Source organism: Acomys minous (assembly GCF_964271855.1).
Source record: "Acomys minous genome assembly, chromosome: 6".
Classification (NCBI taxonomy): Eukaryota; Metazoa; Chordata; class Mammalia; order Rodentia; family Muridae; genus Acomys; species Acomys minous.
This window is the reverse complement of record NC_140487.1, coordinates 5,895,000-5,912,276: the sequence shown is the minus strand read 5'-3', so window position 1 is coordinate 5,912,276 and position 17,277 is coordinate 5,895,000. Positions and strand designations below refer to the sequence as shown.

Below are 17,277 nucleotides of genomic sequence, written 5' to 3'. Positions count from 1 at the left end.
GAGCTTTGGAAGAGAGGTTGTATGTTTATATTTCTCAGCAGTTTTCTTGGAAACTCAAAATTTTGAAATTTTTATTATATCCAGTTTGTCTATTTTTTTCTTCTGGTACTTGGGATTTCTGCTGCAATTATTTAATAAACCATTGCCTAATTCAAACACATGAAGATTTATTATGCCTGTTTTATTCTAAGACAGTATTAATTCTTTTCTAGTCAGTTCTCACATGGGCTACGGGCAGTGATCTAACGTCATTGTTTCTGAATAGCCGTGTTTTCAATCATCATTAATTGTCTTAGCACACTTTAAAAAGGCAATGGAACATAAATATGAGTGTCACTTCTGACCTCTGAATTCTATTACTCTTTTCCTTTTTGATGCTGTTGACATTGTTTTCCTAAAACCACTTTTGGTTCATTCATTCATACTTTATGGGAAGGCAATTTCTTCAAGTTATTCCTGAATCTGTATTTTTTCTGAATTCATGAATTTAAATGTTCTTCTTTGCATTCTTTTGACTATGACTTTTGTAGATTCTATGTAAAATAGATAATTTTTTTTCCTTTCCAGTGTATCTCCCTCTATCTCTCTGTGTCTCTCTCTGTGTGTCTGTCTCTGTCTGTCTGTCTGTCTGTCTGTCTGTCTGTCTCTCTCTCTCTCTCTCTCTCTGCCTGATTGCCCAGGCCTAACCATGCAATACAGGTTAAATCACTGTGGCAAGTGACAACATTGTTGTCTTGTGATATTAGATGAAAACCATTCAGTATTTTGCAATTAAATATGCTCTAAGTTGAGGGTTTTTCATAGCTATCCTTTATAAAGGCATCCCCTTCTATTCTTGGTTTGTTATGTGTTTTGTGGTGGTTTCTTGCTTGTTTTTTGTTGTTGTTGTTTGTTTGTTTGCTTGCTTTATTGTTATCATGGAAGGGTGTGAGGGTTTTCTGGTAAGGATTGAATTTATTGTATCCCTTTTCAAAAAATTCAACAGAAAATGACTTTCAAAAAATTTACTAAATAAATCATAACTTTACAAAAGGCATGAAACAGTACTTTTGCAATTGTTTGTAGATATGTCAGTCTAAAGATATTTAACAGAATCAATTTGAAAAATACATAAATATAACTACATGAAGGGTTTTTGGAAAAAAGAAATAGGACAACTACATTTGCTGATAATACGTTCTTATAAGAAAAAGTGAAGTATAATAAATTAACACACTGTGATCATCATCACTTTTATACACACACACACACACACACAAAATACACAGGAGTTGTATTAAAGGTCTCTGTAATGCCTGGCATCTTCTACTCCAAAAGTTAATAAAATAGAGATTTGAGATTAAAAAATGCATGAAATTACTCAAAAAGTATCATGCTTGACACTCTAGCACATCAGCAAGAATGCTTGTCATACACAAGGTGACAGCTGTGGTGCCTGGGAAAATAAATTCCCATTTATAGCTTGATAGTGCTCTGTGTATTAAATACAATGCCTTCTGCTGTAATCCGCTCCAATATTGGCCCATAGATCTCCTTTGTAAATGGCCCCATTAGGCCTTTGGCTTGAATTTCACCTAAAAGAAAACAAGTTTTTGATTTTTAATTTAAAGGTGATATTAAAGGTCCAATTCCATTGCAAGAGTTCCACACTGGGGCCAAACAGTACTTTATTCCAAAGCAAAGAATCTATCTTATGTGACCATAAATGGTGATCATAGAGATTTAAAATTGCAAATCCTTACACAAGTCCCAACTTAGACCCAGAGAGGTTGAGTAACAAGGAGAGCTCACGGGCGGCTGGGGGTGTGGATCTCCCTAGGAATGGGAGGTAGAATAGATTTCATGGGTGTGCTGAGGCAGATGGAGACGGGGGCAGGAGACTCAGGTAGGGGGATGAAGGGAGTGAGTATAAGGCGAGATGGTTGAAATTGGGGGACATTTGGGAGGCTATGTAGAAACCTAGTAGAGTAGAAACTCCCTGAAATCTGCAACGGTGACCCTGGTGAGGACCCTAGTGCAGAGCCTGAACCATCCATCTTCCGTAGCCAAGCAAGGCTTCAAGTAGCGGGACTGGGATACCAGCCCGAAACCTTTGACCTACAATTCGTCCTGCCTACAAGATGTGCTGGGGTAAAGATAACTTAGAACTTGTGAGAGTGGCCAACCAATGACGATGAGAGGGAGCTCATGCCCAGCATTACCAGGATGAGCAGGAAACAGAGGCTGAAACCTAGGAGAGAACCAAACACTATGAGAGAGAGAGAGAGAGAGAGAGAGAGAGAGAGAGAGAGAGAGAGAGAGAGAGAGAGAAGAAGAAGAAGAAGGAGGAGGAGGAGGAGGAGGAGGAGGAGGAGGAGGAGGAGGAGGAAGGAATGAAGGAAGAAAGAAAGAAAGAAAGCAAAGAAAGCTCATGAAATGAGTCTTAATGATATTCTGCTATTCTCATAGTTAAGTGCCTGTCTCAATCATTGCAGAGCCATCATCCCAGCACTCAGTGGGAGCAAATGCAGAGACCCACAGCCAAACACTAGGTGGATCTCGGGGAACCCTCAGATAAAAGTAGGAGGGAGGATTTTAGGAGCCAAGGAAGTTGAGGATAGCATTGGAATACAGAATTAACTAATCCGGCCTCACAGGGGCTCACAGGGACTGAAGCAACAGCCACAGAGCCTGCGTGGGTCTGTGTGCTGGGTTCTCTGCACATAAGTCATGATCGTGTATCCTGGAGGTCTAGGAAGACTCCTAAAGTGGGGGTGGGAGTGTTCCTGACTCTTTTGCCTGTTCTTAGGACCCTTTCCCCTCCTCTTGGGTCGTCTCTTCCAGCTTTGATATGAAGATTTGTGGCTAGTCTTACTGTATCTCGTTATCCTATGTGTGGTTGATATCCCTGGGAGGCCTGTGCTTTTCTGAAGGGAAATGGAGGAGTGGATCTTGGGGGGAAGAGGAGACAGAGGAAGTGAGGTGTGGTGGGGGATCGGAGGGGTAGAGGGCGGGGAAACTGCAGTTGGGATGCATTGTATGAGGGAAGAATAAAGAAAAGGGGGTGAGTCTATAAATCTGATGGTCTACAAATGGGCATCCTCTGTTAATTCAGAGCGCCCACTCTCTAAATAGACAAAAAAAAAAAAAAAAAAAAAAAAGCGGGCGGAGGGCAGAGGGCGGGGTAAGAGCGACACCATTCCCTAAAGACCCTCTATGTGGCAGCAGCTTTCTATGCCGGTTTTACTGAAGAGCCACAAGCAGCCTGAGTTTGGAATGACACAGTCCGCATTCAGTAAGACCTGGGCCCACAGGCGTCCAGCTGCATCTATCAAGCACTCTGAGCTCCTGTGACCGAGCTGGGGGAAAACACTTGGTTTCGCACCAGGGCCTGTGCTCTTTCTTCACCATAGTGTGGTCCCCAGCCAAGGGTTCTCTAACATGGCTCATTTTCAATAAAGCAAAAATATTTGGTGTCGAGGCGCTGAGTGACTTGAAGGGAAAGAGGAAACAGACTGGGCCCTGAATGCAAACAGAGCTTACCGTCAAGCAACATCTTGGCTGCCATGGCCGTCGGTAACCCCACGGTTTTAGCCATTGCTGAAAAGCCATTGAAGTCTCCGTAGACCACAAGGTCGATGATCTTAGTTTCCAAGTGTCCGGAAGGATGCCGGATGCCGAAGCTGTCCCTCATCACTATCATATCCTTCTCTTCGGGGCCTTAACAGAGATCCAGACGTTTTACGTCAGCATCACAGCTCCGCTATTGCCGTATTTCACCTTCTCTGCCTGTCTAATCCTCCCATCCCGTTACGTGATTTCATGGGTGTGCTGAGGCAGATGGAGATGGGAGCAGGAGGAATCAAGTAGGGGATGAAGGGAGTGAGTATGAGGGGAGATGGTTGAAATTGGGGGACATTTGGGAGGCTATGTAGAAACCTAGTATAGTAGAAACTCCCTGAAATCTACAACGGTGACCCTGGTGAGGATCCTAGTGCAGAGCCTGAATCTTCTCTGCCCTTCTAATTCTCTCATCCCATTATGTGGGATTGTTAGGTAACTACTTATGGTGCTTTTCACCAAAGACCAAGCAAAAACCTCCAAGAAATGAAAGCTTTGACCGTGTTCCTTTTCAGGATCAAGTAATCTAGCTGGTGTGACAAGGGCGTTGCTCTGGAAAACTCCCAAATACTGCTTTGGTATTTACCTGATATACTAAATATAAGACTCTTTTTTTTTCTTTCCTTCCCGTGGTTCCTGAATTCTTTATTTCCTAATACTTTTTCCATTACTGCCTCAGGCCCAGAGCCCCTTCCCTCTTCTCACACCTCTCCCTTCCTACTGCGTGGCTGCTGCCCTTGAAACCAATCCTCTGGCCAAGCTTTCTTGTGACTCTTCTTCAGCAAGGTTAAGAGAAAACCCATCCATGACTTACCATAGGAGAGTTTTGAGACCAAGTGCTTGGAGAATGCGTCCACAATGGACTCTGCCTGAGGGACTTGCTCGTCTCCGAGTAAGCCCAGCCTGAAAAACACAGAGGCGGCTCTTAGTGCTCAGCCTATGCGTGTTCTTCTCAGGGAAGCAGAAAGAACCCTGGGCTCTTAGGCCTGAACTCACAAGTTCTCCTAACCTGAAAAACGATAATAGTAGCTCCCAGGGCTCCCCGAGACACTGCTTCATAGAAAGGAGCAGGGATGGTATATTGCAAATTTATTTATGATATTTTAAGAGTTAATTTGGAGCTTAGTTGTCTCACATTAAGCATTCTTGTCTGTATAATATACCATAGTCACATAAATGAATCGTCTGCAGTCATTGAGGAATACTCAGAGAAGCTGCTACAGAAAATCAGAGAGATCCCACTTTATCCAGGAACAGAGTGAGAAAACATTTCAAAATAAGCATTTTCCAGCTCATAATTGCCATTAGCTTTCTTCACTTGTCTACTTTTTATTCCAATATAAACACAATAAACTACAACCTCTCATAAGGGCAACTAATGAGCATTAATTAGCTAATAAGCAGCTAACTAATCAGAGAGAACTACAAAGTGTGTGGCGTGGCATGGCCTTTCTTTGGCCAGAAGTGGCTAAGTCATCAACCATTGGCCCAGTGTATGCTTACCACTCAGCAGTCTCCACCTGGGTACTGTCCCCTCCCAACTTTGCAAAGACAACTTCCTTAAGCTCCTCACGTGAAGAAGAGCGGGAAATCCCAACTAGGTCACACAGGAGCTGTTTCTGATTGGACAAACAAACGCGAGAAGTCTAAGTGCATGTGTAGTAAAATATCAGTTATCTGAGGAATAATCCTATCAAGACGTCAGGCATCAAGTGTACCTGAAAAGTTTGTCAGAAATAATTGAAATAGAAAATCAAAACATAAATTGCATACAAGTACAAATGTGCAGACATATATGCATGCATGAACATCTATATATCACAAATGCATGGGATTCCGGAACAATATCTGACAACAAAACTCAGTGCTAAAACACTAATACACTCCATGATTATGTTTCCTCCCCATCAGTTTTCCCGCTCATGTTCCCACATACACCCTCCCCACCCCTGCACCCTGTAGCAATCAATGTGGCGCAGGTTAAAGTACAAGGGGCTTTACCACTGCGGTTGCCACTGGCAACCAGAGTTCTTTTGTAGCTTCAATAGATAAGAAAGACCTCGAAGGGAATCACATTTCAAAGGAACACTTAAAAAGAGTGCCCTTAGACTTTTCTTATTTCTAAACAAAACTTTTCCCAGAGTCCCTGAAGAAAGTTAGGCTCCAGATCAAAAGTCAACCAGTGCGTTCAAGAGCCCAGTGTGGCTCATTGCTTTGTATACCCACTGTGCTCATGCATTGTCTATGGCAGTGACAGCTTGGCCCACAATGTTTAAAATGTTTACAATCTGATGCTGTGCAACACGTTGGTTGCTTCTGTTCTAGACTATAACAACATCCTGGGATGACCCGGGGGAGTAAACTGCTTCCTAGGGGTTGGGTGTGACACAGAAATGCCTAAAACAAAGTAACAAATGTATTACTCATGATCATAAATGGCACAATGAGAGGACTGGCAGGATCTGTCAGTACATCTTCCTGAAGTGTTGAGGGGGGAGATGCTCATGAGGACTCATTACCTACAGCAGCTAGGGCAGGGAGGCTTTGGCTGGCACAAAGCAGACCTCGCACCTGGCCATGTCCAGTGTGTGTGCAGGGACAGCACAGCATTCCGCAAACACTCACCCAGGTGAGAGGGTTAGCCTCAGGTCGAAGGGCAGGATAAGCTTCCCTGTTGATGAGTCCCAACTTCACAAACCCATTCAAAGCTTTGGAATAGCCCTGAGGCAAGAATTAACAAACAGTAAATGAATAATTTCCCTTTGAAGACAAATTAACTTTTGGCCTCCCTCTTTTTTTTTTTTTTAAGAATAATCTACATCTAATTGTACATTTATAAAGGAGGATATTATCTTCATAACTTATTTGGAAATAATCTTCAATACCTATATGGGATCAACATCAACAGTGCCATGACAATTCAACTGGTTTACATAAAGGACTTTGTAACTGGGCCCTTTTTCGTTTTCCTAACACTATGTTATGTGTAATGTTCTGGCAGTATAGGAGGTAACTTCCTGGTCAATTATATAATGCAGTTTAGAAGATTATTATTTAATAGAACAGTCAGCTATAATCTTTCATTTTTGTACTGTTTGCTTTTAAGTGCTAAGGATAACAAGCAGGGCCTCGCAAGTACTAGGAAAGCACTCCACCAACTTGGCTCTATCTATTTCACTTTCTTGTGAAGGAAGGAATAATAATCCACACACCGCAGAAGCAGAGGACCCACCCTACAGTGAAGGTCTAGGTACAGAATAGGAAAAGAAGGCTGTCACGCCAGGACTCTGTCACGCCAGGACTCTGTTACCTGGCTTTCTCATTTTGAACATACTTAGAACTTCTCACATATGATCACTATGAGGCCCTATTTTGTGGTTAAGAAAACATTTCAGAGAAGTCTGTCTAACCCTGTCACTTCCCCCAGGCCCAGTCCATGGGTTTCAAATTATGCTAACCTCACTTTAAGCTCTACAGACATATAACAGAGGACACTGACCTTAGAAATAAATTGCAACTAACATGACAGAAGTCATATTTATAGTTATTAGAGAAAGATGCGGTTTGTCACCCATAATGGGTTGAAATCTAACAGGCCATAACAGAAAGTTGCCACCCACCTGGCACTGCACAGAACCTGAGACTGCTGTAACTCTGGCAAGACCCAAGAAACTAACGGTTTAAATCTAGGTATATGATAAATTTACTATTTTGAGTTGGGTTTCCAAACACATTAAATAAAAAGATTTTTTTGTAACCAGTGAACTGTGATGGAGACAGAATATCCTAACTGCACAGGAGGCTGAGAAGAAGTGGATATTGACCCCCAAACAGGACACTTATACCATCCTGCCACTGTTCATGGGCCATTGCAGAGAAGGGAAAAGAAAGATTATAAGAGCTGGAGGACAGAAAGAAGGGAAGAGACTCCCTAGGCAACAGTCCCAATGCAATGATCACACAAATAGCCCTGATTAAACTAAACTGGTCATACAACAAAACCAAGTCATAAATCTTGCAAAGGGACAGGTAGGGAAAGGAGTGGGTAGGGGCAGGGTAAGAGGCTGTAGCAAGGAATACTACAGAAAGAGTACTGATCAGAGAGTGTGTATAACCAGAATAAATTCTATAGAAGTATGAAATTGTCGAATAACTGGCTTAATAAAAGTTTCTGAAAAAATAAGACTTTCACTTGATTTCTCATTTTAATTATTTGAAAAAATAAGCATATACACTACTTACCTCAAAACTAGCAATGTCTTTAAGCACTTACCTTATATCTCAGTGTTCCCCTCAACAGTGTGTGGGCAGATGGAATCCCATAAATTTCAGCATATTTTGTACTATCTCTGTTAGGGTACCCTTCCAAGTTTAAGCCTGGGAAGTAATCCATGGGTGTGACAGAGTTGAGAAATGAGACTCCCCCTGTCACATTCACAACCTGAGGAAGATTAAAAATAAAATAGCTGGGATTCACAAAAGTTTGTTTCCTCTGGGCTTATTTGCATTAATTATATAAAAGAAACTGACAGAACTTGGGAAAAAACATTGATTAAACTAGGATTGATAGTCAGCATGCTATCAGCCTCTCGGAATAACTTGCTAGGCTTTCCCCCAAACTTCTGAATCCTAATATACTTAATATTCTAAACAAAAATCTTATTTTCAATTGATTCTTGACTCTGGTTAAATTAGTACTGTGCTGCATTAGCCTGGTTGGCTGGTTGGTTGGTTGGTTGGCTGGTTGGTTGGTTGGTTTTGTTTTGCTTTTTTGTCACATAATAACATCAAGTATGCATTGAACAGCTTGCATGCTCCTCCGATGGCAATCTTCTTTCCTTTTCTCTCACATTTCTTCTGAATGCATCAGGCACTAGTCTTGCACTTTTCATGCATCCAACTATCATTTATTGCATTCCCATTATGTATGTGCCAGAGTTCACGTACATTGTAGAGAGAATAAGGAAGACAATGAATGGGATGCAATTCACATCTTCTTTTCACTCTGTATTCACTGGGGAGGAAATAATTTACTGAATGTTCAGCAATGCCCTCCAAGTGCATAAAACTTGAAGTCTATGAAGGGGGTTGCTGAAGAGGCAGCCAAAGGAAGACCTCCCTTCACAACAGAGACAATGCCCTGACTGCAACAATGCCGGGGCTACGTGGGAGACTACGCAACCCAACTTACTGCTGCTGAGAAGACTTGGTTCCCTAGAGCCTCCTACCCCTCCCGAGCACACATTCAAAGAGCAGTAAGGCACTGTTTTGTGTTTAACTTTAAAGTATTACATTTCCTCTTCGAGCCTGAGGTCTGTGGCTGGCCTTGGGATAATGAAAAACATTCCGAATGATAACATGAGCGCTGAGATGCCCTCAAGCTGGACTTTGTCCTGTTGGAAACGATTTGACCCTGTTTCTGAATCTCCACAAATCAAGACTGCAGGAGGGAGTTGCCAGGGTTCAGACCAATTTTTCCCCAATGGAAAGTGGCCTAAGTGTAGTGGTGCCCAGAGTGCATTTACACATGAGCTCACCTCTACCAAGGCGAGAGGGAGAAAACAGAAACTAACTCATATCCCACCGAGGGCCCAGAAGGAAAGAGTTCCAGTCGACACAGGAGAGGTGAGGGCTTTTCGGTTGAAAAGGGCACTTGCAGAGTAACTACCTTCTAGACTGTCTCAGGAAGGGGAAAATGGGAGGGAGGGAAGAATGAGAGGATACAAGGGATGGGATAACCATTGAGATATAACAAGAATAAATTAATAAACAATAAAAATAAATAAATAAATAAAAAATAAAAGAAAAAAATCCAAAACATGTAAAGAATGCTTCCCGTTTAATTTGCCCAGAGCCTGTTCTTTGGACCTCCAATAGGATTCCAGTTTTGAAAAGAACCTAATCCGGAAGCCATAAGCTGGGTCTCTGCTCCCGTCTGACTCTGTACCCTAAGGCAATGTTAAAGTCCTGTTTCTTTAATTGAAGACGAGGACAATTTTTAAAGAAAACATCATGTCAGGCATTATAATTAAGAAAAAATAAGATAAAACTATGATCCCAGTGTTTGGAAGGCTGAGGCAGGAGAATTGTCAAAAGTTTGAAGCCAGCCTAGACAACACACTAAGACCCTACATAATAAGAAAAAGAAAAAGAAAGAAAAAAATGCCAACTTAAAATAAATAAGCCAGTTTTGTGTAATTATTATAAATAAAATCGAATACTTTAAATCTACTGCTAGTGATTTGTTTAGAGAAACTAACAGTCAATGGACCTGGCCCCAAGTTCACAGCATGGGTATGAGGAACAGGGAGTTAGAGTCCCTAATAGGCAGACAGAGAAAGCAGGCACAACCAGGTAAGGAAGGTTTTGAAGTTTCAAGATAGTTGGCTCCTTCCTCTCCAGGACACCGGCTTCTTCATGGCCCTCATGACCCAAGACAAAAGTCTAGAAACTTAGAACCTGGTAGACTTTTCTTCCACTGTTAGCTCTCCCTTCATGAAGAGCCTGAATTTGGAACAGCCATGGCCCTCGCCCTTACACATCCACTTTGCAGAGGGTTTTTCTTTCAGTGCCTTGCTGTGTGTGTGTGTGGTCTCTCACCTCTAATAAAAGCCTTTCTTCACTGGCTGATTCTGTTTGCTGTTTGAGATTTTTCTCTGTCACTACCTATTAATTACACTCAGGGTTTGTTCTGCCTTTTAACTGCCTTTATTGACTGTCAGAATAAGCCAGTCAAGACCCATCCACAGGAGCACTTCTCACCATTTGGTAGCAGCAGGCAACGTCCAGTGTCATAGGCTCAAAAATAAGTCCTGTCCAGATGAATATTTCACTAATAATTTCAATGAAGACACAAAAATGCATCTATCCACTTTGTAAAGGACACATGTTTTTCTCTGCTCAGACTAGATGTGTATCCCAGATCCACCCACAAGAGAAGCATAGCTTATGAATGTGTTGTACATGAAGGCTTCTGTGAGGCCAATTCTTTTCGCACACATATCACCCAACCAATGAGAATTACAGGCATCGATCCTAGAACAAATACTCAAATACTTGAAATACGTGATAAACCAGCCTCTGCCTTTATCTTGGCCTTAAAAGTCGTCTTATAGTAAAGATAAACTAGGTTCATTCCTGTTTATGGTTAAACTTCTGTTTCTTAAGGATTGGGCTATGCCCCAGCTGTAAACTTAATTACAAATGGTTCTGTACAGCCAGTTCCATCCAGGAAATGACGATTATGCTTTTGCTTCAAAAAGTTGTTATAACCATCTTGAAACCTATTTTTATTTCAAAAGGTAGTTATGACTTCCTGTTGTTATGACCACCTTTTTATGACCTCCTGTTGTTATGACTACCTTGTTATGACTACCTTGTTATGACCACCTTGCAATCATGCCTTTGTTTCAGGAGTTCATCATGACTAACTCGTTATGCTTATGTTCTGCTCCTGTAGCCACACCACTTATTTTTTCCCACCAAATCCCCCACTTGCAAACCCTCTGCCCTTGAGCCATAAAATCTTGTCTTCCTCATATCCAGTACTGACCTCTTGAGACCTGCCTTAGGAGGAGGAAGCTTGTATACAAAAATAAAAAATAGTCGCTTTAATTAGTTGTTTGCTTTAATTAATTTGGCCATGTTGATTTGGGTCAGTGGTCTTTCTCCTCCCATCTTTGGGATAAATATAAGCTTGGTCACTAAACTAATAAGAAATTTAGCATGGTAAATGTACAGGTTGTTATTAAGTTAGGACTCTCAGTCTTTCAGGTGCCTTGTGCTTACTTTTAATCTACATTAATTACACATTTTTTTTCAGAAGTAAAAACAAGCTGTGAGTCACACAGAAGCATATTTGAGCTTATCTACTTGACCCACCACCTGAGTTCTTTCTTTTGTATCACATGAACTTCTTGAGTTTGCTTAATTCTGGATAAGTATTTTCAAAAGGATACTGACACAGTAGAGCACTGAGGATGCTGACATGACTGCATCTTCTGAAAGCCATGCTGGAGTGGGCATGGCCACAGGGAGCAATCAGTAACTCTTAATTTCTTTAAAAGGAAGTGGGGCCTCCTTCCCACAGGTATGAATTTCCAGGATTCAAGGCTGGGAATGACGCCACCATGTTTGAAGGAACAGAACTAAGGGAGCCCTAAGCACTGCCTCCAGACACACGGGAGGAAGTCAGCTTTGCTAGAACTCAGAACAATGCCAACAACTAGGGAGTCACAAGGACACAGTGCAGTGACATATGCTCTAATCACAGACTCCTTTTAAAATACTAGAAAAGTTTAAGGCTTCAACGGTAAGCCAGAGGGAGAACGGTCACCTATCTTCATGGTTCTGTGAGTTCTGTAAGGCCCACCCTGTGGCTGAGCGTGACAGTGGCAGAGGGGATGGTGGCAGAGACCACAGAAGGGCAAAAATATGAGACACTTTTAAGAAGTTTAACAATAACGCTGGGGGAACAGCTTTATAGACTCGAATCACTAAACACTCTTCGACACAGACAATCCAAGTTTCTGAGTGTCAGGCACTCTGATTGAGTTCAGACAAAAGAATGGTGAATGCAGCCTGGAGTGGCCAAGAAACTCAACAACAGCAAATCTGAACAAGACCTTGAAAAAGTATCACTTTAGCGGAGAAAAGAAAAGCATCGTGTTTTCTCTTCAGATCCTTCAGTGTCAGGGGGAAAAAATGTAAGAAAGTCCTCCATTATAGAAAGTGAGTTCAGGATGAAAGGGGAAGTGGGTAACTCAGATGTCACAAGTACAAGTTCTGCAGCCAAAAATGACGTGTTGCTTTTCCTGGGCTCTCCAGAGCACTGAATTCCTTCTGTAGCTAATATTTGCTGAAGACTCAGGTACTGCCAGTAAGTCTGCTGCTAGGAAGGTCCCACACCACACGGCTTCAGTCACTCACCTTGCCAGAGGGCTGCAATGTCACTGTTACCACCCCTACTTACAGACAAGCAACCAGTGGCGGCAGAGCTATTGCACAAAGCCAGGCCTTCAGATGTGCATGCCTCGCTTGTCCCTTGTTCATGCTTGTCTGTCCCATAATTTATATGGCCTCCTGAATATAAGCATCATAACCAATGGGGACAGACATTTTTCCAGCCTTTGCAGGTTACTCTCTACCAAACATGAGCCAGTCACATTGCAAAAGGCAAAGCAAGTGCTTGGTAGACTGTAAGGCCCAAACCTTCATGATCCACAGAACTTCGGGACAGTATCCTATGGCAGTGCTCCATCACACAGCAGAGCCTGGTACCTGGTGGCTTCTGGAGATGCTATGAAGGATGTCAGCATGTGCACAGTAACTCAGGAGACCCTTTCTGACCCTAAGGTATGTCCCCAAAATACTCTGCTAGTGTAGTCCTGTCTGACACAGCTGTGATCCTCTAGTTACTATGTCGTTTGTTCTCAAGTTCAGCTGCTTGTTAGAATCACTTAGATTTAAATTTTCTGCTAAGTCTAGAAAATTAAAATCTTCAGGGATGAGTGTTATGCATCCATACTTTCATTTTGATTCAGTGTGTAGCCATGTCTGTGAGTCATGCTGATAGCACAAGGAATGAGTGATCATGGCTAATAGGAACATTCATCTTGTTTCTCAGGAAATCCTTTCAAAAACAAACCATGTGATTACTAATTATACTCCTGCTGTGTATATGAACTCCTTACTCCTAGCTAATGGCAATTTTATAACTCTTAATAACTCTTTCCAGTCATCCTTCTCTCCCTACATAGTATCTGGAAAAGGTATTTTCATATGGTCTTACCACACAAAACATATGAATGTTTGAGATGGTCATTATGCTAATTATACTGATATGATCTTCATATAATAAATATGTTACATTGTATATCATATATACATATATCATTATAAAAAGCAAAACTTTAAGGAAAAAATTTTTACTCTTGAAAAATATTTAGATTCATAAATAAATTGAAAATTTACAATATTAACACTGGTAAAAAAAATCTTTTTAGTTTAGATCATAATGCATTGCTTATCCTGAAGGGCCAGGACTTGGGTAGGGCCAGCCAGGGAGATGTCTAGGACACATGAACACTCAGTCTTGATACATTGTCTTCCAGAGTGTGAGTCTTTCCTTACAGTTACAAGCACAGAAAAGAGAGGGACCACTGTGCTGCTGATGCTGCCTCTGCCATGTGGCTTGCTACACCTGTCTTCTCCCATAGAACCATGTCCTATCATGAATGACAGTGCTCCTGCCTGGCTGGCACCCTAAAGGTTGGACATGGTCTTGTCTCTCTGCATTCTGTTTTCCATCCTCAAGCTCTTCACCCAGGCTGAGCAACTGAACTCTTGTCTGTAGCTCCGTGACAATTTTTTTTACTTCCCTGGATTATACTTATTTAATCCAGTTTCTAAATCCCCTAACAACGACAACAACAACAATATGATAAAAGAAATGGTTTTAGATGAGTTAGTGGCATAGCTCAGTTAGTAAGGCAACTCACTTCCAAGCTTGCGGACCTGAGTTAGAGCCTACACAGCAGGAAAGAATGAGCTCCCACAAGTTGTTCTCAACCTCTACGTGTGCGCCATGACTTGCATGGGTATGCATGTATATACACACGTTTCCACACACAATAAACAAATTAATGTGAAAATAATTTTAATGGTGTTAAAATTAGTTAGAACCTGTCCTGGGTCTCAGATGATGTCCTTAGCCATCCTCTCTATGCCTTAATATCATCATTACAAAATAGTGAAAATAATATCACTAATATTGTTAGGTAGCATACGGGAAAAATATCAGTCTCATTCTCTGATGGACCAAGCCTTCCATGCAGAGAGTCACTTGTATGTAGCCATGAACTCTCTGAAATCAGGAATGTCAGCCAGTTTGTGCAACTGACTATTTCAAAGTCTAACTCAGTATGTGTCATACTGCAAGCACTTGAAAAATCACCAGCATTTACACATGTAAATAGGGTGAGAAAGGCATTTCCGGAAGCAGCCAAGAAGGAAGAACGAATGTGAAATTGGTTGGAAGATTCAAGGTGACCTCATTAAATAGAACAGAAAAAATATACACAGGAAATATCAGCGGAGACAGAGGAGAGCAGGCAGCATAGCCACAGTCAGACGACACTGATATGAGGACAGTGTTCAGAGTCCCCACAGCCACCACCACAGGTGTTTATCTATCTCTTGGACTCCCATGATGCTCCTTTACCTTGCCATTGAGCAGATAGCTGGCAGGCTGCATTATGTTCATCAGGACTCCCACTGGACTCCAGCTGAATTTATATCGCAAGGGATTGTTGGAATGCTCAGGGGCTGGAAGGCCTCCACAGTAGGAAACATAAGACTCAATCTGAAAATCAAGGAATAAATTAGGAAGAATCAATAATGTTAAGAAGAATAACTAGTTAAGCTTTTAATCAGGCTAATGATATCAATCTTGTGAATATGCTATCATTATTAAAAGTTATTGAGGCTTTCAAGTATACATCTTCAAAGTCCGAACACTTGCTAACACAGAGCCACATTGTGTGTGTGTGTGTGTGTGCGTGTGCGTATGTGTATGTTTATATATACATATATATGTGTAAATGCTAAAATTCTGTTCAGTAAAAAAAGTCAACTATTAGAGCTAGACAGATGGGAGACTGGTTAAGAGTGCTTGCTGCTCTTACAGAGAACCAAGTTTGGTTCCCAGCCGCCACACTGGGTAGCTTACGACTTCCTGTGACAACAAGCTAGCCTAGGAGAACCCAGTGCCCTCTTCTGGCCTTTGAGTGCATCCATACATGTGTGCATAAATACATGCAAACATAAATATACATGTAAATAAAAATAAAACAAATCTTTAAGATAAATAAATAAAAATTCAACTATTAATTCACCTTTCTTTTCCTTCTCAGTTCCTACATGTTTTATATTTAAAAACTATATATATATATATATATATATATATATATATACCAAAAACTAAAGCACTTAATTTTAGTGACCATAACTATAAATACATTAATTCTTTGTCACATTTATATGCTTGCTAACCAAAGACTAATATTCCAAAGATTTTTTCTTACTTATAAATATAAAACCTTACCAAAGAATCTATCACAAAGGAAAAAATCTTTATTAAACAAAAATATTACAATAACATTTATTTCTCTAAGACTCAGTTAACTAAGACCAAAGTTGTTGTTTGCCTCCGCAGGTGTCACTATAGGTTCTGCACTCTGTAATTTCTAGTCATGGGATGGGCTATAGTACAGCAAATCACTTATGAGAAGCAAAGGAAGAGCCTCTCTCTGCTGCGGAAGTGGGACTCTGCATGGGCACTGCACTCACCGTGGCTCCCAGCTCCTTGGCCTTATCAATTGTATCCATTGCCAACATATGATCAAGACCAGGATCTAATCCCAATTCACCAATGACTGCGATGCCGGCATCTTCCACACTGCCACAGGAAGAAAATGAGAAGGTCAGACATAGAGGAGGAACAGCACCGTGGAGGCACTTCACTGGACCTGGAGGATTACCTCTTTTCCAGTTCTTTCATGGCTGGTGTGATGTAGCTTGCAGTGACCATGTTAACTCTGCTTGCAATACATGCCTTGGCCACAACAGGATGCAGCGCATAAGGCAACAAGCTGAAAACAGAGGTAGACGGGATTCAGAAACTGTGGTTTCCAAGCCTCCCTCCCTTGAAGGATGCTTGAACTGCACTGTAGTGCAGTCAGAAGAAGCTGCCCAAATTCAACAGTTCCCTCAGAAGCGGACAAGGATTTCTGGACTATAGAATAACTTCATGCACCTGTGTACCACATGATGACCTTCACTGCGCCTTTCTGTCTTGTTCCTTTTTAGTTTTCTGCATTGGTTTATTATGTGTGTGAATGCATGGAGCCTGTGCAAATCACAAATATCTCATAATCTGGAAATTCTATTTCTAGTTTTCTAACACTGAGAGGATATACAGTGGCCAAAAGACAAATGCTGAAGTGAGTACAGCAGCATGTTCGTAACTACCCAAAGACAACTAAACTCCATCCAAGTCACACGAGCACTAATGGTAGACTTACACAACTAATCTGATAATCACAACATCAAAAGAATGAAGGCAGTCGCAAACAAGGACATCCTGAAGGGTTCAACCATAGAAACTCCAAAAGCAGTCAAAAACTAATCCAGCTGTCAGAAGGACAGTGTCTACTTTATGGGAAAGAGCCAAGAATTCATATGTAGGAACAAAAGGTCAGTCAATAAGGGGGCTTGTGGGATATTATCAACATTGTTTCTCGATGTGGATACTGGTTATAAAATGTGTTAACATTAGCAGAAATTCACTGAGGAACATACTTGGATTTTTTTTTTTAATTTGTGTGTGTGTGTGTGTGTGTGTGAGAGAGAGAGAGAGAGAGAGAGACAGACAGATAGACAGATAGACAGACAGACACAGACACAGACAGACAAGGAGAGAGAAGACAGGGTGGGGAGGAAAAAGAGAAAATATTACTAATTAGCTCAGACTGGCCTCAAACTTTCAGTCCTCCTGTCTTGGTCTCAAATAAGTGCTGGGAACATAGGAGTGTACCACAGTGCTCGGCCATATTTATATTTTCTGTGTCCTCATATATGTGTTCTTCAGTTAAATGCTTATGAGAGATAATACAGAAG

At 41.4% G+C, this 17,277-nt stretch overlaps 1 protein-coding gene across 2 annotated transcripts in view; it reads right to left on the bottom strand.

Annotated features, from left to right (window-relative positions):
• Positions 1–989: 989 nt before the first annotated feature.
• Positions 990–17,277, bottom strand: part of AASS (aminoadipate-semialdehyde synthase) — a 58,831-nt gene continuing 42,543 nt past the window's right edge. For both annotated transcript variants that reach the window (XM_084784368.1, XM_084784369.1), the window contains exons 16-24: positions 16,140–16,250; positions 15,949–16,057; positions 14,822–14,962; positions 7,874–8,041; positions 6,226–6,321; positions 5,104–5,219; positions 4,415–4,503; positions 3,523–3,699; positions 990–1,574 (exon numbers count right to left, since the gene is read on the bottom strand). In XM_084784368.1, coding sequence (XP_084640494.1) covers positions 1,456–1,574; positions 3,523–3,699; positions 4,415–4,503; positions 5,104–5,219; positions 6,226–6,321; positions 7,874–8,041; positions 14,822–14,962; positions 15,949–16,057; positions 16,140–16,250 — 1,126 coding nt within the window. In that variant the 3' untranslated portion in view covers positions 990–1,455. The remainder of the gene's footprint in view (positions 1,575–3,522; positions 3,700–4,414; positions 4,504–5,103; positions 5,220–6,225; positions 6,322–7,873; positions 8,042–14,821; positions 14,963–15,948; positions 16,058–16,139; positions 16,251–17,277) is intronic.